General features: G+C 50.6%; 1 protein-coding gene across 20 annotated transcripts in view; it reads right to left on the bottom strand.

Annotated features, from left to right (window-relative positions):
• TACC2 (transforming acidic coiled-coil containing protein 2) overlaps positions 1-19,367 on the bottom strand; it is a 233,932-nt gene that overhangs the window by 144,677 nt on the left and 69,888 nt on the right. For all 20 annotated transcript variants that reach the window (XM_044935185.2, XM_044935187.2, XM_044935188.2 and 17 more), the window contains 2 exons: positions 12,146-17,413; positions 11,466-11,579 (listed from right to left, as the gene is read on the bottom strand). In XM_044935185.2, coding sequence (XP_044791120.2) covers positions 11,466-11,579; positions 12,146-17,413 — 5,382 coding nt within the window. The remainder of the gene's footprint in view (positions 1-11,465; positions 11,580-12,145; positions 17,414-19,367) is intronic.

Here is a 19,367-nt window from a genome sequence, read left to right as displayed (position 1 = left end):
GGCAGGGCAGGAGTAGGGGTATTCCTGGGGAGCTGGAGGATGAGAAGGCTTCGTGGGCACTACATTTTCCTGATCGTCTATGGTCTCAGGAGAAAGAGGTTCCCCAGAGGGCGGAGATGTAGCGGGAGGGGCAAAGCAGGCAGGGGGCTCGCCCAGGGATCAGTCTGGCCAGCATCTCTCAGCCACACTGGAGTTCCTGCCTCTAATGCCTTTAATGTCTGCCTTCCCCTGGTGGCTAAGACTCTGCCATGCAATGCAGGAGACATGGGTTTGACCTCTGGTCAGGGAACTAAGATCCCACATGCCATGAGCAACTAAACCCACGTACCACAACTAGAGTCCGTGCACCTCAATGAAAGATCCCACGTGCTACACTAAGATCCAGAGCAGCCAAATAAATAATTTTTTTTTAAGTCTGGACTTGCCTCTGCATTTACACATTCCTCCAATTCTTATACCAAAAGAAAAGGGATTTAGAAGAGAAGATATAAAATGCCCTTCGTGAGCCTTGTAGAGCCAGTGGCTTTTCAGAACTGCCGGGAAGAAGTAGGAAGGGGTAACACTTTTCCATTTGGGGCAGTTATAGTTCCTGAACACAAAATGCAAAGCCAGTTTCTGAAAAGCAAAACTGTCCTCCCCCACACCGCCCCCATGCAGGACTATTTCTGCGGAATAGTTTCTCTCCACTGAAGATCAAAGATGAACCAAAGAAGAGGTATAAACAGCAAGTCAACAGGGAGTCTGGTGGCTTCTAATATAAACTTCCCATCTTCAGGCAAAAACAAAACTAGACCCTGCAGTGATCATTAAGAGTGTTTTATCTCCCAAGGATTCATGGCTCAACTGTTTGTGAAGAAACCTGACACAGACTGCGGTATCCTCTGAGAGTTTCCTCAGTAAACTGCTCACACAGACACACTGGGACAGAAGGAGAGATCTCAAGTTTCAGCACAACTCTCTCCTGAGTTAACTCTAATCAGAGACTTCCCTTCCCACCAGTATCTGCACACTCCCCAAATCATAGCAAATTAGAGAATCTGTGAGCCCTTGTCCAACCAGCTTCTCACAGTGGTTTTCCTGCAATCCTACAGCAAATGCTACTGGCCACAAGCAAAGGAAAGCCAGGGTCAGCAGAGCACAGAGGCTGCCGTTTAACTCATTTTGCAAAACAGCTGGAGCAAGCCTGCATATGCAGGGGCTTCCCTGGCTCAGTGGTAAAATATTCCCCTGCCAATGCAGGGGACACAGGTTTGATCCCTGGTCCGGGAAGATCCCACGTGCCACAGAGAAACTGAGTCCATGTGTCAGAGCTACAGAAGCCCAGGCGCCTGGAGCCCATACTCTGCAAAAGAGAAGCCCCACAATGAGAAACCCAAGCATCACAACGAAGAGAGGCCCCGCTTGCCACAACTGAAGAAAGCCCGCACAGCCCAGAAAGACCCAGAACAGCCAAAAATAAATAAATACATAAAATTATTTTTAAAAGACTGCATATGTAGCTTTCTCAGATACAACTAGAGGACAAGATTACTTTAGAATGCTGCCACCACCTCCAGAAAACCTTCTATAATGCCAGTTCATACCAGGCCCACCTGGGGTGCTTGTTGTGTAGAGGAAAGGGGGAGCCTGCTCACTACAGCGTCAGTGGGTTTGCTGGAAAGAGCACTGGTCTCAAGGCCAGAAGAACTGCATCCAGTATGAGTCAGTGGTCCCCTGACAAGCTGTGTGGGCCGTAAGGAGGTCACACATCCTCTCGAGGTCTCAAGTTTCTCATCTGTAGAACGAGGAGCCCGAAGATCCTTCTGGTCCAGATGTTTCATGACTATGAACGCCTGAGATGGGTGGGTGGCACCCATCTCCAAGGGTGAGCATCCTGCTAAGAGCCTAAGGGACTGTCTGCCCCAGACACTCTCCATAGGTGGCCCCCCCGAAAGGCAGTCTGGCCTAAACTGAGACTTCAAGCCCAAGCTTGGCACTCTCCCCTCATCCAAAATTCTCACTTTCTGACAATTCCGGCTGTGCCCATTTAAATACCAGCTGCTTGGTCATCTGCCAGGAAGGGGTCTCCTTCACTAGCTACTGTGCTACAGCATCTGGCAGGCAGGCAGGGCCAGACAACTTTCATCCCTGCCCTTTCCTCTAGGAGGTTTGGGATGGGCCAGCCGCTCCAAACGTCGTGCCAGACAGCCGGGCAATGTGCCCCATAAGATGCACTCCGAGCTTGCGTTCCTCGGGTGCAGGCCCAGCCGGGCTCCCCCACACAGGCACTCCCTCCCTGCCACAAATGTTAGGTTTCAGTCTCTTTGCAGCCACTCTTGGCAAGAGGTTAACCCCAAAGCCCTAGTTTTCTCAAGGCAGAGAACCTTTCCCCATATGTGCCTGAAGGCTTGCATTGCATCAAATACAACATTGCGACCCTGAGGGCCACCCCAGTGGGGAGGCTACAGGCCGCGGGATGGGAGGTAGCTTTATAAGGTAATGACACCTTCTGAAGAATCCAAGGCAGATGTAAATGAACTTCAGCAAATTTCAACTAGTCCCTGTGTCAAAGCACAAATGTTTACCAGGAACCTGCCTGAATAATAATAGCATTATTATCACTCAAAGTGAGTGAAAGTGTTATTAGTCCCTCAGTCGTGTCTGACTCTTTGCGACCCCATGGACTGTAGCTCGCCAGGCTCCTCTGTCCATGGGATTCTCCAGGCAAGAGTATTGGAGTGGGTTGCCATGCCTCCTCCAGGGGATCTTCCCGACCCAGGGATCAAACCTGGGTCTCCGGCATTGCCAGCAGATTCTTTACCATCTGAGCCACCAAGGAAGCCCCATTATCATAGTAATAATGAGAGCAATAAAAATTACCCCTTATATGTATGTGCTTACTGCATGCCAGGCAGGAACTCTACTAAGCTTTTAACACACATGTAATCTCCCTAATATCTCTGTGGTGGCAGCCAGTATTATATACATTTTACAGATGAGGAAACTGAGGCGTGGAGTAGCTAAGAAATTTAAAAGGAACTGAAGAGTCTAATGGCAATGCCAGAAGTTAGACCCAGCCGTCTGCCTCCAGAGTCTCATCTGACCTGGTTTTCCAGGACAGAAAGCCTCCAACTGATAGTGAGCTGGGATGAATTATTCAGCAAGGGCTTACGGAGTGCCCACTGTGCGCCAGGCAGAGTATCAGGTGCTGGGTAACCAAGAGCCGCGTCTGCAAGTCTAACCTTCCCAAAGAAACAAGATCGTGACTTCTTCTCTTAGCCAGAGGCTGAGACCCACTCTTTACAGAGATGACCACTGCGAGTGTTTGAGCAAACATTTCTAGGTGGAGAATTCAGGCTTATGACACCCACCTCCTGACCTGTGTCAGAGGACACTGAGGCCCAGGGAGGGGAAGGAGGGCTGTCTGTTGGTGAAGGCGCGAAGGCACACGTAGGCGGACAGGAGCGGGTGAGCCACCCGGCCCCTCGGGACGGAGGCTGCTGAGCACTGGGCTGGGAGTCAACAAACCACATGCATCACTCCCTGGCAGTGTGTCTGCCCACCGACTACCCACCTACCGAGCCACCCCAGCCCTCTTTCCAAGGGAGGACTGTCCATTGTCCCGGCTCCTCCCTATCACGGGAGGCTCTGGCTTCCCTTCTAAGCACCCAGCCTGGTGCACGTTTGCTGGAGGACTGGGCCGGCTGTGGGGGTGGATCTGCCTGCCGAGGCCCCCGCGGCCCAGGGGCCTTGTCTATTGCTCTGAGGTCACAGCTCCTGGCTATGGAGGGCCGGCTTGTGCAGGCTACTCTGCGTCTTGCCTCCTCTAAACCCGTTTAACCTTCCTTTAAGCCCCGGGAGACATCAGTGGCCCGCTGACCCAAGAAGCAGCTGAGGCTGGTGCAGTGACCTAATCGCCCAACACGGTCCAAGATGAGGGAGGGATTTCAACTCCAGGACCTAAGGCTTCCCTCTCTCAGCTTCTGGTCCTCTTCCTTCGCCCTCCACACTCACCTCTCGGGGGCCTGGCTTCCCTCCACCTACAGACGCTCCCAGCCTGAGGACTCAGCGCTGACTGCGTCCCCTGCGCACTGCGGTCCTCTCTCGCCCAGCCCGCCCACTCCAGGGCACAGATGTCCCCCCTCCCCTGAGGGTTTGCTTCCCAAACACCCTCTGACCGCCTTACAAAAGGAAAAGGCATTACAAGTCTCAGTAATCAGACCTGTTCCAGCGCCTTCCCTGGAAACAGAGAAACACTTGCGCACCTCAGAGTCAGCAGGCTGCTAAAATATTTAATGCTGGATGACTTAACAGGCCTGAGAAGAAAGGCAGGCTGAGATGAAGTTAGCTGGGGCCACTGGCCCTGCACACCCTACAGGAAGCCTCTTTTCCACGCTGCCAGTTTCTAGGGACAGATGGCAACTGGCAATCCATTCTCTGCTGTGGACCCATGTCAGCTCCCTAACAGCCTGGAGGGGCACCCCTGTAGGTGCAGCCAGTGGGGATGGGTGAGCACAGAGGGTTCTAGATTAAGTGTTTGAAGCCAGTTGATTGGATTACCTGAGCCTCCTTACCAGGCCTGGACGTGAGGTTGCACTAGCTAAGCCCAAGGCCTCTGGTCGGCCCAGTGGTGAACCCCCTTGGTTCAGGAGCCAGGGAGACGCCTCCTGCTGATCCGTGTTGTCAGGCACATGAATACAACCCAGTCTCTATTCTGGAGACACAGCTGCCTGACTTTCCCACTGGCAGAGCTGGGGGGAGGCAGTGAGGAGGAACCCAGCACTCACTGGACACCGCCAGGTATCTGAGCCTTGTAAGCGCTCCCCCAGAAACTCGCAGAATCCACACTGCTGGTGGGCTGACTCATCTCTTATGTACACGAGATGAAACTATGTCTTCAGGTTGGGCTGTGCCATGCAGAGTCCCATGTGGCTATTTCAATTTCAGTTTTAATTAATCAAAGTTGGGACTTCCCTGGCAGTCCAGTGGCTAAGACTTCACCTTCCAATGCAGGGGTGAAAATCAAAACATGAAACAGAAGAAATATTGTAATGAATTCAATAAAGATTTTAAAAATAGTCCACATAAAAAAATCAATAAAAAATTAATCACAGTTAAATAAAATAAAATAAAATAAAGTTTCAGTTCCTCCGTGACCCTGAAGCCACGTCACCCTGAAACGGACCCCAGGTTTTCAAGTGGCCTCATTTTAGGTGTGTGATATCCACATGTGACTAGTGGCTGCCTTACTGGATACTGGAGACACAGAACGCTTCCATCATCATAGAAATTTCTGTTCCAGTGGACAGCATGTTTTAGAGTAACATCTCCAAGATTCCTTCTGGCTAGTATTACTGATCAGAGATCCAAAATTGGATATAATGTCTGAAGACCTCTCCAGAAGAGAGATTCCAGTCCCGACTCTAACTCTCATTAGCCCACTGACCTTGGGCAAGCCATGTCACCTATCCCAGCATCCACTTCCTCCTCTACAGAAGAAGGGCACAAATGGTACCTACTAAGGCTCAAGGTAAGGATGAAATAAGATGCTGGATGTAGAAGTCCTTTGGCTCAGAGGGAGGAATAAGTAAAAAGGAACTTACACTGAGTAGCACTTATTTTGTGTTGGGCAAAGTGGCTCATTGAATCCTAGGTTCTATATGCCCCCATTTTACAGGTAAGAAAACGGGTTCATCAAAGGTGATGCCCCCAAAGTCACAGAACTAGAACTTGAGCAGGAACTTATCTGTAGACCTCGAGGCAGAAGCTGGTCTCAGACCATAGAACTCAATTCTACAGTCTGCTCTCTAAAGCCTAGAAGCAGGTTTGGGAACAGCCCCTTCCCCCATGGCAGGTCCTTGGGTCAGCTCAGCTGTCCAGGGGGGAAGCCTGCCATCGGAGGTCAGGTTCTGTTAGGTGCTCCCTGGTCCCTTCCCTATTCCCAGTCTTGACAAGAATGCACCCAAATTTCCTTCCAGATAGCCAGCTAGAGTCTAAAATATCCATTTCTCAAACACAGCTGCTGAAACAAACCTGAATCCCCGTCTAACAGAGTGGCGGTAATGAGAGGTTCCAGGAAGAAAAGAGGGTCGGTCTGGACACATTCATTTGGAAAATCACCACCTTGCCCTGAAATTGGCCCGGAATTCTCAAGTGGCTCTTCCCCCACTCAGATCCACATAACACAGGCCTCAGGGCAGAGAGGCCCAGAAACCCAGAAGGGCGGGAAGCCAAGGCGTTGGGTCCCATCAGAGGCACCTGGAGGCAGAGTCAGCCCCCGGCTCGGAAGAGGCTGCCGGCTTCCGTGCAGGTGTCTCCTAACCCAGCTTTCCATGGCGACTTGGCGTTTTTCCAAAGGACGGGTTCACCTCTGAAAAAAATCGCTTTAATTATGGAACACAAAACCTTCAGAACATAAAGGCGGAATTTTAAAAGGCCCTTTGACTTTTATAACATGATGCTTCACAATGATTGAAGCTGCTGATGGTAATATAAGTCCACATCATTTGTAGAGTCATTAGTTCTGCGGTCCCTTTGAACCATTAACAAGCCCTGTGAGCTGGGCAGCATTAGTGGGGCTCCCATATGACAGAGACACACAGAAGCAGAGGCACGCACAGTCTCACCCAGCCTCACATCCCCCCTCCCTGCAGGGTCTGTTCCCATTTCATTTGGAGACCTCAGGAATTTTCTTTGTTTGCTTAATTTTCGAGATGTATTTTTGAATAAATACATTGAAAATGAGAACAATGGTTACCATTTGTATTTTACACTTACCATATATTAGTCATTATACTAGATTGCTTTGGAAACATTCCATTTTAATCTTAATTCCAACCCTAATGGGAAAGAGTTATTTTTCCCATTTTATAGATTTGGAAACTGAGGACTGAAAAGTCAGGCAGCTTCTCCAGGCATCACACAGCCAGCAAGAGGTTGCTGGGATATGAAGCCTCTGTCTTACTCTATCATCTCCTATTTGGGAAGAAAACTGCTCCAAGGGAATGAAGTGTCAGACTTGTAGCTCTGTAATAGCCCTGTAAGAGCCCAAAACTTCTCAAAAGAAAGTTTAAAATAGTCCAAGCAACATCATATACAATCAAACCCAGAAGGATGGGGGTGGGGACGGGATGGGTCTGTTGTCCTGGCTTTATCTGCTAGGCTTGCTAGCTTCTTTTCTTTTCCGTAATTTATATGACTATAGCCCTTTTCAAAACCTTATTCTTAAACCTGAAAACATGGTGTCACAGCTGCTAATTTTAGAAAGAAGAGGAGAGAGAAGGAAGAAGCAGACAGAGTAGCAGGAAGGGTGACAACCCACTCCAGCTCCGCCTTCAGGTCCAGCCAGGGCCTCCTGGGCAAGAGGCCGACTGGACCTCGCTGGTCCCTCCCTCTGCTCCTCAGCCAACTGCCCCTTGTGGTTGAGCCTAGGTGTACTCAAAGACCTGAAGCATCTGGGAATAATTTAATTCTCTCAAATGCACTAGTAATTGAAAATGATACCTTTCCAGCCATTTCCTCCAATGGAAGAAAAGAGAGACCCCTTGAAATAAATATTCAGCAAAAGCAAGCCTGGTGATGTCCACAATGGATTCAGAACTACACATCTGATCATCAGTGGCATGAAAGCAAAATGGCACATTCTAATAATAGACTGTCCGTCCCCTGAAGACAGTTGGATGGATACAAAGTCAAAATCATTCAACCGTCTTCTGTAGAATATTCTAAAAATAAAATCTATGGTTCCAGAATCTTACACAGGGAGGGACCACACGACGTATACAGAAATCCACAGCCAAGCTGTCTGTCATCGCCTGTTTCTCGGAGTTGGGTGTACACACACCCCTTAGGTGGAGGTGAGCAAAGCCACAGGACACCCACAGCACATGCACCAGCAGGCCCAATCTGACTTCAAAAGATGGGAAATAAAGCAGCAAAATACCTGCTCCCTGCATCTACATGGAAACGAGACTGAGTTTTCAAATGATCCTGTCACCAAGACGGAAAAGACACTTCTTAGGTACTGAGTCTGATCGGTGGGATCAGCTCTAACCAAGTCAAAACAACCTCCAAATTTCAGTAGATTCAACAGAACTGTGTCACCCGATAACCAAGAGAGTAGAAAATTTGGTTTTGACTTGCTTCTTCTCATGGCAACTCAAAGTATTATTTTTATGTTGAAATACAATACAATACACAATAAAAAAAACACATAAAGTTTTACAATAAAACACAATCTCAAAATTTTTAAACTTGAAGCAGATCGTTGTGGACAGTAAATTCCCTCTCCTCTGCCACGAAGACATTTTAACAAAGAAGTTAGTTCTGGGAAAGAAAGATGGCCAGGCTGGAACCTCAACCCCAGGAAGACGAACAGAACTGGCCACTCGGTTCACTGCAGGAGAAAAGCCTGTCCCACAGAACTGAAAAGAGAAAACCTAACCTCTGCCTGAGCCGGAACGCACCACGATTGCATTTGATCACTTATCCTGGCCCTCACTGCAACTCAGGGAGGCAATTACAGCTGTGACCTCCCCATTCTACAGATGGGCAAACTGAGATCAGGCATGAAACCAGTAAGGGACACAGCTGGGTGTGGACCCAAACTCCACCACCACCCAGCTCCTGGTAGCATCTCCCATAGTGTGACCACACAACCTCCCCCAGACTGCTGCCAAATTCACCTTGACGTGCAGCACCTGCCGTTCCCGGGGCACACACGCCCGACTTTGGCCGGACTTTCTCTGACGCCCGCTCAGATCCACAGCACAGCTCCCTCAGGGTGAAAGGTCCACCAGAGCTACTGAGCTTCCCCCCAAGGCAAAGAAGCATTCCTAGCACTGGTGTTAGATCATTCGATGACTCTGAGAGCTCTGGGAGGAGCTGGGGTGTCCCAGGCAGCAGCCACTCACCATATGGAACTGTTGAGGGCTTGATGTGTGACCAGTCCAAACGGAGATGTGCTGTGGGTATGAAATACACCCCAGCATGCAGAGAGTTCATATGCAAATAAGAATGCAGAATACCAAGTTAATAATTTATATACTGATTGCATGTTGAAGTGATAATATCTGTCATATATTGGGTTTTGTTGTTGTTGTTTAGTTGGTAAGACATGCCTGACTCTTTTGCAACCCCATGGACAGTGGAGCCTGCCAGGCTCCTCTGTCCATGGGATTTCCTGGGCAATAATATGGAGTGGGTGGCCATTTCCTTCTCCAGGGGACCTTCCCAACCCAGGGATCAAACCCGAATCTCCTGAATTGGCAGGCAAGTTCTTTACTGAGCCACCAGGGAAGTCCACATGTTGCGTTACTTAAAATGTATCATTAAAATTAATTTTAATATCTTACTTTAATTTATTTAATTTTAATTAAAATTTTAATAATTTTAATAATTTCTATTTGTTTTGAATATGGCTACTAGAAAATTTAAGATTATATTTGCAGCTTATGTCCTGTTTCAATGGGACAGAGCTGGTCTGTACCTTCTGGAGACCTTTGATTGTCTACTGAGTATAAAGTAGACTCTGTTGTGGCCCATTTGCTCAGATGTGGCTGTCCCTGTAATTGCCCTCGAGGGAGGAGAGCCAGAGGTCACCACCCCCCCTGGAATTCTTTCTGGAAATCTTCAGCCAATGGGAGAGTAGCAGGCCTTTTTCCTAAGAACCCTGGTCCCGAAGCTAAATCTTCTTTGGAAAACACGAATCTGACATCGTTCACCATAAGCTATCAACACTAAATCTTCAACATCTGAGATGTGTTTTACCCTCACAGCACATCTCCGAACACATGTGACCAGGGCTGCCAAAATGAACGACACAACTCGAGAATCTGAAAGTCCATCACCCAACAAATCCTCAACCAGAGCAAAGTGCACAGAACCCCCATTATATTAAGGTCAATATCTACTGCTCTGTAAACTATGATAAGTCATACACTTTGAGCCACTAAGATTTATGTCTGCAAAGAGTTCTGATGGCAGCAGGAAAAAAGGACTCTGAGAATTTAAACAGAAAAAAAAAAAAATAGTGGATGAAACTACCCTAACATAATGTGTGTTTGTGCACACACTAACATCATAAATACCAGCAATCATTAGGTGGTGGGGCTGTGGATTTTTCTCTTTTTCCTTATACTTTTCTACACCTTATACATATCTAATGTTAATTTAGAAATTATAATTTTAAAATTAAAAGTGATTAAAACATCAAGTCATGAAATATTTATTGGATTACTATATGCCTGGTCCTAAGACCTTCTTGTTCTCCAGGAAGGATGATAAAACATCCGGGGACTGAAGAAAGAGCTAATATAACATTTGTGGGGAGAGTAAGGGGAGGATTTTTCAAGTTAGACATCTTTTCCTACACTTTTACTGGGAATGTCAAAAATACATATGAACAAGAGCTGTGGGGAATTTTGCGCTAAGTCAGCAGCAGAGACAAGTGTCCAGTGCAGATTCAACTTGCATCTGTTTTGGCAACAGGGCTTGCAACTCTGTTGGCCCAGAGTTATGAGAGTTGCCCTGGTTTGGAAGGCAAGGCAGTTGGGTGGAAGTGCTCAGACTTGAAAAACAGGTGATCATGCATTCTTTTGGCGTGTGCAAAATATGCATCAAATCATTTACAAAATGCCTGCAGCTGTTTGGTAGGCTACTCTGGGCTAGCCACAGGTACTAATTTAAAATCCAACCCCGCCTCGCTCACATGAGCATGTGCCTGCGTGTGTGTGCGCGCACACGCGCGCACACACACACACCTCTGGAGAAGCCAAAGAGCTAAGGATGCTGCAAAGCTTGTTCAGAATGTGTCTATGCCCAAAGCACCTCCCTCTCCCCTGGAGGATGTCATTTCCCAGGCAGCTGGTGCCCAGCCACGGGTGGCATTTCACTTAGGAAAGAACAAGCAGGTACCCTGCAAAGTGTGAAGGTCTGGGATTCCTTGCTGCATCTGTCATTTGTCCTCCTCCCTAGGGGGCATGACTGCTGTTGGTGATTAGACATTCCCGCTCAAGATTAAACCAGACTTGAACGCGTTTACCTCAAAAGGTAATGACCTAGATTAGGAGCTGTCAGGCTCGGAGAGTTGGGAGATACGGGGCGTGTTGTCTAAAGGGTGCAGGGTTTCTTGGAGGGGATGACAATGTTCTAAAATTGCCTACAGAGTTGAGAACTGCACAACTCTGTGAATATATTAAAAGCCACTGACTAATATACCTTAAATGAACAAATGAGATGGTATGTGAATTACGTCTCAATAAAGATGTTAAGAAAAACAAAGATAAGCTCAGATGTGAAAACAACTCCTTTATATAAGCAATGGAGATCATAGTTATCTCAGGCACTGTATAAAGAATCAGAACGGCTAGGTGCATCTTTCTGAGATTAAGACGCACACATTAGCAGTGCTATCCTTTGCAAAGCATCCAGCATGTCTCTGCCAAAGGAAGGCAGGGTTCTCTAAAGGCTGATGCCTTTTTACTGACCTTTCTGCTCCTCCCACACTGCTGGCATCATCTGAAATAACCTCGTCCGTGATGTCTGGAGCGTCCTTCTCAGGAACCAAAGGTAACGTGGATGGGCCAGCCTTGGGGATCTTTCTGGGATAATGTAAAGAAAGCAATACATCTTAGAAACAGCATTTTTCTCCATGTCCTATTGAAAAGCCCTTTTCCCAGTTTAAGCTTTAAGTGGCTACTTCATGAAAATCTCTAGGAAAAAAAAAAATTAGCTTCGGGCAGTGAAAGGCTTTGAGATGCTTTGGGATCGTTTAGGCCTCTCTGCATAAATAAATCCAGATTCAAAAACAAATGTATCTGGACACCAGAAAAATAGTCTGACTGACCATAACCTATGACCCCATAGTCCACTGCTGGCCTGTAAATATTTCATGCTTTACAGTTTCAGTTAGAAGAATTAAAGAACACAAGGAGAGGAAAAAAGATGTGTTAAACAGACAGCTCCTCCAAACCAAACAGACGCCTCCAAACCATTTCTCACATGTTTTCAGACTCTCAGCACATCCAGAGATTGTAAGTAGGGAAATTTAAACAATTAGATACAGAAAAATGAAGCTTCTTTAAAGCCACTCATCGCTTTGACTTTTAAAAATGAGACTCACTTTTACGGCTGACCCCGCATTAGCGTGTGAATTTATTCTAAGTACCTCTCAGCGTCCAGTGCTTCTGGATCCAGGTTTTGCAGCTTCAGGTCCCGAGTCTCGTCAGGTTCTGGGGGTGAGAAGACACCTATCTTCCCGTCCTCTGCAAAAGCAGGGAACTCAGGCCTAGGTTGCTCCTCTGCCTGTGGGGGCCCAGCTGGGCGGCTCCCACCTGGGGCGACTTCAGCATCCATCCTCAGAGCCCCTTCCGAGCAGCCTGGGTCCCCAGGGCTTCCTGGCACAGCCAAGGCAGCAGCCGCACCAGAGAACATTCTCGTAGTACCTGTTTCAGGCAGGTCCTCAGACACACATGCCCAGGTCCCAGCTGTGCTCAAAGTGACGTCACCCTCTGCTTCCCCAGCAGCTCCGGCTTCCAAGCTGGGCTCCAGCGGATTCTCTGCCACTTCCCCAGCTGGGGGCTCCGGGACGCCCTGGGTGCCCAGGGCATCTTGTGTTTCCGAGATGCCAGCTGCACCTGCACGCCTCCTCTCACCCCCAAGTGGGTCTGGGGTGCAGGGCTCACCGATGGCCTCGGGCAGAGGTGGGACGTCCCTGTGGGGAAATGCTCCCTGGGCAGAGGTGGATCCTGGCGTGTCACCCAGAGCCCTGGGGTGAGAAGAGCCCTGGGGACCATCTTCTCTGGGTTGACTGTCCTGGCAGCCTGTTTCCTGGCTCTGTTTTCCAGAAGGAATGCTGTCATCTGGACCAGAGTCCCCTTCTCCACGGCTCTGGGGAGCCACCTGCAAGTCAGCCCCGGAAATCTCTAGAGAAGCCGCCTGTGAAGACAGACCTGAAGCTGCTTCCTGCGGGCCACCTGCCTGCTGTGAATGGGACTGGTCTCCTCCAGGTCCCGGCCACCAGCCTTCCCCGGCCCTCTCAGGCTTCTTGCTGTCTGCCAGTATCTGCGGGGCCTCGCTTATTTCCTTCTCCTCACTGGCGCCCGGCAGGGTGTGCTCTGCGGCCAGCCAGGCCAGCCCGGGCAGGTTTCCTGGAGCTGGATCCTGGGGACCCAGATGAGAAATCTCAGCCTCTACAGCCAGCTCTTGCTTCCTCTCCTTTGAGTCCACCCAGAGACCAGTGGGAAGGGTGGGGAGAGGGGCGACGGCCACTCTTTGAGTCCCATCTGGAAGCTTCTCTGGGCTTGGCACCATGAGGCCCTTGCCCATCACCCTCTTCCTGGCTCCTGCTTTTTCTCCCTGTGTGCTCTGGGGCCAATCGGTGGCCAGGGCTCCAAGCACAGACGTCTCAAAGATCTTGGTGATGTGCTCCCTGAAATCAGGCAACCCAGCGAGCATCCCAGTCTGCCTGCAGCTTGTGTCTACACCAGCTGATGCTCCCTGCTTGGGGTCCTTGGAAGGCTCTAGCATCCTCTCCCCGCTGCCCTCGGTTTCTCTTGCTGCTTCCCCTGCCTTGCTCTCCTCACTGCCGGGGCATGCTGGAATTTCACTGGGCTCAGCACTTGCACCAGGAGCTCCTGACCATTTCTCCTCCCCCGTGGTCTCCTTACCCTTGGCCAGAAATGGCATCCTGTCCAGGTAGGGCACAGAGTCCACAGGACCCTCCGAGATTGCAGCTTTGGAGCTTCCAGGGCTGACTGGTGCTGCAGAGATTCCCTCACCTGCAGCTCCTGCTTGCAAGAAGGAGGACTCAGCAGAGCCCTCCCTGGAGGAAGCATTTTCCGAGGCAAGCAGGGGCTCCCGAGTGGAACAAGGGCTTTCCCCAGGGGCTCCGGGGCCTTGGGGTGAAACAGCTTTCATGACACTGTCTTCCAGCCCTTTCCAGGCAGCACCTTCGATGTGCAGGTAAGGAGTACCAGGGGCAGCCTCCTCCAGGGGTCCAGACGGCAGGAGCCTCTTTGGGTCGGAGACAACCTGCACTGCAGAAAGATCCGCCATGCTCCTGGGGCTCTCAGCCAGCTCCCTAGCTAGTGGCCAGGCATCGTGGCAGCTGGCCGAGGGCTGCTCACCTAGAGCAGAAGTAGAGGCTTCCTCCCCAGTGGAGGAGCGCTGCTCTATTTGGAGGGAGTCTGGCTCCCCCGGAGCCTGCCACATCCCCAGGGCTCCTCTGTCCGCCTTCCCACAAGTCTCAGCACCATCCACACCTTGATCCTTGGCTGATGGGAAAATTCCAGAAAGCTCTGGGACCTCTGCATCCGAGGCAGTGAGGTGCTCCATTTCCTTCTGTGGGACCAACCCCGGTTGCTGCCCGCCCTCCTGGGTTTCTTCACCTGCCTCTCTCGCTGGGGCATCCTGGGCGGGTGTGGCTCGGGGGCTGGCAGGTGCTGGAATCGGCTGGCTGTGAGCTGCCTCCAGGAGAGCTACTGAGTCAGGCCGACAAGGCGGGGCCCCCACGGTGTTTCCACTTGCCTTCTCTGTCTTGCCCAAGTCCTGGAGCTGGGGCCAAGCGTCAGCTGCTCCTGAAATGCCTGCGTCCTCAAGACATGCTTCTTCATGTTGGCTGCTGGCATTCAGCCCATCAACCAGCTCCTGTTGGGACTCGTTTGGCCCCTGCCCAGCACAGCTATATTCCTCTCTGCTCAAGCTACCTGCAAGAGAAGGGTCTTGGAAAGTGTCTGCTGCAGGAGATGAGCTCCTGGACGGCTGACTGCTGCTGCATTCTCCCTCTTGCCCCTTCTCCTCGAGTGCAGGCAACTCAGGCTTCATGGGTGCTGACAACTCCGACTTCTCAGTCGTAGGATTCTCCGGAACTGTGTCCCTGGGAGGTAAACTCGGAGCATCAGACAGACTGCCTTTGGGGAGCTCACTTTGAAGTTCCGTTTCAGAAGCCTGTTGCTTTCCTCCATGAGTGGACAAGTTCACATCTTCCCGTGGTCCCACGGGTATGTGGATTTGAGAAGAATCAGCACCCAGGTTCTTAAAATCCGTATCACCTGGATAAGTCTCTCCCTTGCTTTCGCACCCTTGGGATGTCTCCCTGAGCATATCGAAGACCGATGCTTCTGGGTGTGTCTGGGATGTTTGGAGATAGTTCTCAGGACACAGTACGGGCCTCTCGGATGCAGTCACTTCTATACTGCTGTCGCCCGGGTGGGATAGGTTTCCCTGCCGATCTTGCTCCAGGCTGAGCATCGTAAGCCTGCAGTTCTCCACTGCCCAGTTCTCCTCCTCAGGGGGAGGGGGCCCATCGGCGTGGACTTCCTGTCCAGCTGTGTCACGCCCCAGCCCACAGGGGTGGGGGGATGTCAGTGAGCCCTCCCCCTCCCCACGGCCGGGCCTCTGTGCGGATGGGTGGCTCCCCGACTTTATTTCAGGCATGCTCTCCGCCTCCTGGGCTTTGGGGACGACCTCTGGAGCAGGAGCCGACAGGAAATCCGATTTCTCAGATTCTAAAGCAGGAAGAGAGTCCATTCTTCCCAGTCCCTCCATGTCCTGAAGGGTGTCGGGACATTTGGTCTGCGGTCCCGGCCCCGCCCAGATGGCTCCCCAGGGAAGAACACGTTCACCAGCTCCTTCTGGCCCTGAGGGTGGGCTGGGATGCTGTTCAGGGAGTTGGTGCAGTGAGCCCGATGCATGGACCACTTGAGATTCTCCCATCATCCCACGGGCCACCACGTTCCAAGCTGCATCTTCTGAGGGAGAGTCAGACCTGTCCACGTGCCCGGGGATCTCCTCTCCGAGTGGCTGTGCTAGGACTGTGTTCGGAAGGCCTCGGCTCTCCTCATCTCCAGTCAGCTGTGAAACCTTGTCCTTGTCCACCTCTGGGTCAGGCTTGCAGTCCCAGGCCTCGGGTTGCTCTGCCTGTAGATTCCCAGGATCTGCACCATCAAGGGGCCCTGGGGCTGCTCCCTGCCCTCTAGGATCAGCCCCAGAGACTCTGCTTTCCTCGTTAGCCACAGCTGGGCCTTCGGGGGGCTCAGCTTCATCCTTCAGCCCTGGTGACCTGCTGGCACTCTCATCTGATGCACTGGGAGTGGGGAGATCTGGAACCTTTGGTTGGACTTCATGGCTTAGCTCCCTATTCCCAAGCTCTGCCCTCTCCTCCAGGGGAACTGGAGCAGGAATCTCGCTGGGGCCTCCTTCTAGACCCTCTCCTTCTCCTCTGAGGTCTGATGCTTGCTTCTCCGGTCCTGACAACCCTGCTTCTGCCCACTCTGTAGCCGGATCTGTGAGAACAGGCATCTCGGCCACGGAAACCATCTCCCTGGCTTGTTCTGCAGCCGTGGAGGCCAGAGCAGCTGGCTGGGAGGGGAGGCTTGAAGCTGGACCCACATCCTTGGTTGCGGCGTGTGGGGCAGGCTCAGAGCTCATGAACAAAATTCCCTCGGACTGGTCACCTGTCACCGCCCCAGTGACTTGACCGGGCTCAGCATCTTGGCTCCCGGTCTGTGAGTGACCCTGAGCATCAAGGGCACCCAGAGTTTTCTCCCAAGAGCCCTTGTCCCCCGGCGCCAGGGCAGCACCTGGTGAATCCCAGGGCAGCCCTGTGGGCGGGAGTGCTCCCATTGGCTGCTGGCAGCTTTCCTGGAAATCGGCCTTTGCTTTGGCTTCTTGGGCAGCCCCTGAACTGGTCCCAGTGGGAGGGCAGGCCCCAAGGAATCCCACGTCATTGGTGAAATCCTGAGGTGGCCCCTCCACTGGGCATTCGGGGGCTGGCTCTTGCGAGGTTGAGGTCTCGGGTTTTAGGGGAGGCTCCTCCAGGCTGGCTGAACTCTCCTGGCCTAGTTGGGCAGCAGGGGCCTTGGGGGCCCCCTGCCAGGACTCTGGCCATGGTAAGCCAGCTGCAGCCTCTTGCCCTTGGGACTCGAAATCACCAGGCCGGGCATCCTCTCCACGCAACTGCACCTTCATCGGCTCTGGAGGAGCAGTTGGTGGAATTCCTGCCAACTGGTCAGTGGAGCTGGAGGAAGACAGTCTCTGCCCTTCTTCTTCCTTCGAGCCTGTCTCTCCTCCTGCACTGGGGACGACAGAAACCACCTTGCACTGAGTCAAGTTGCCGTCCTGAGGGACCGAGGCTGCTGGGGCCTCTCCTGGGCCATTTGGAGAAAGTTCCCTCTGAGGGTGTTGAATGAGGGGCCAACCTTCAGGTTCCCCTTCTGGGCTTGCCAAGGAACCTTCTGGGGGGCCCTTGGCAAAGCGCATGGAGGACGAGGGAGTCTCCCGCTCCTGGGGCTCTGCTGCGCTGGGACGTGGAGAATCTTCTGGGCCCCTGGCTGCCTGTGGGTGCTCTCTCGGCTCAGTCACCTCTGGAGACACGAGGCAGGGGTCTGGACTGGCAGCACCCTCAGAAGCAGAGCTGGAACCTCCATGCCAGATGCTGTCAACAATGAAAACATGTAATGTTTCATCAGTTCTCATGGATGGCAAGGAGAGAGTAAAGCACAGGCAGAATCAGCCCGCCCCCTCTCCCACGAGAGGATGTAACACACCTCCTCATGCGGCTCATCCTCCCCATGAAGAGAGCCCCCTCCCCATCCCACAGTGCCCATAACCATGACTTTCTCCAAAAATCAATGCAGAGAATCTCAAACATTCAGTCTGAGGTTTTCCATGCTGGTCAGTAGTGAATAGGGAAATTAAATACCAAGGAGATCAAACCAATCAATCCTAAAGGAAATCAACCCTGAATATTCACTGGAAGGACTGATACTAAAGCTGAAGCTCCAATACTTTGGTCACCTGATGCAAAGAGCCGACTCACTGGAAAAGACCCTGATGCTGGGAAAGATTGAAAGCAGGAGGAGAAGGGGAGGACAGAGAATGAGATGGTTGGATGGCATCATTAACTCAATGGACAGGAGTTTGAGCAGTCTGGGAGATAGTGAAGGACACGGAAGCCTGCCTGGCATGCTGTGAGGTCACAAAGAGTTGGATGTGACTTAGTGACTGAACAAAAACAGCAATTATGGACTGAACTGTGTCCCCCTGAAAATCCATATTGAAGTTTTAATCCATAATGTGACTGTATATGTGGACATAGGGCCTTTAAGGAGGTAATTAAATTTAAGTGAGGTCATAAGAGTGGGGTGCTAATCTAGGAGAACTGAAGTCCCTGTAAGAAGAAGGGGGACACCAGGAGTTACTCATACAAAGAGGCCACAGCAGACCCAGCAGGAAGGTACCATCTGCAAACCAAGAAGAAAGATCTCACCAGAAGCCACCTCTGCCAGCACCCTAACCTTGGAATTCCAGCCTCTGCAACTGTGAAAAAACAAAATTCTGTTGTTGAAGCTACCCAGTCTGTGGGTTTCTCTATGGCACTGTGAATAAACTACTGCAATGGGTATATTGGATATTATACTACTATCCTTTCAACATTTTTAAGGTCTCAAATTTTCCAAAATGAAAAGTTGGGAAAATACTAATGGATGAAATTTACTGAACATCAGTGCTTTACATGGATTATCTCATTTAACCCTACTAATAGCCTTGCAAGGGGGATATTACTACTGCCATTTTGCAGAGAAGAATCCTGAGAACAGAGGGGTTAAGCTTGAATCTGACAGATCATGATCTTCTTATTCATTCTATGCCTCCGAAAGCAAAAACTTTTAAGGAGGGAGACTGAATGTTTGTGTCCCCCAAAATTCATATGTTGAAAACTAATCCCCAAGATGATGGTGAAAGGCTGAGGTTGCAAGCCACGTGCTACACTGGGATTCGTGGCCTCCGAAGGAGATTTCAGTCCAGGGCCAGAGAGGAGGCTTGACTACAAGGAGCTTTTGTGTAGCAAGGTTTTATTATAAAAGCATAATAGAGATATGGAAAACTTCTGACATAGACATCAGAAGGGGACAGAAAGAGTGCCTGCTTGCTAGTTTTCAGCAAGATGTTTTATGTCTGTTAGCAAGCTGTTAATCAGACAAGAGAGACACCTCAAGGCTGAGGGAGTTATACCGGGCCCCTCTCCCACATTATGCATTTCTGAGATAGAATGGCACAAAGTGTGTCATCGTTGGCCATAACACAACTGACATGAATATTGGTTTACTGAGCCATTATCAGCCCAAGGTCTGGGAAAAGAAAAAAAAAAAAGTTCATCTTAGGCGAACTGCCTTCGAAGAAAGGCAAATTTTAAAGCAAATACATAGTTTCATTAACATAGCTCAAGAAAAACACTTCTATAAGAAAAACATATTGGTTATCTCAAGGTTTGAAAAAAGTTAAGTTCAGGCAGAACCAGGTGTCCTCAACAGAGAAGGGGGGGAAAATGTCTGCCACTTGCAGTTTATTTCCTCCCGCCACTTGAGGACCTCTGGCCTTCCTACCTA

This window comes from Bubalus bubalis, chromosome 23, assembly GCF_019923935.1.
Source record: "Bubalus bubalis isolate 160015118507 breed Murrah chromosome 23, NDDB_SH_1, whole genome shotgun sequence".
Classification (NCBI taxonomy): domain Eukaryota; kingdom Metazoa; phylum Chordata; class Mammalia; order Artiodactyla; family Bovidae; genus Bubalus; species Bubalus bubalis.
This window is presented reverse-complemented; position numbering and strand designations above follow the sequence as displayed.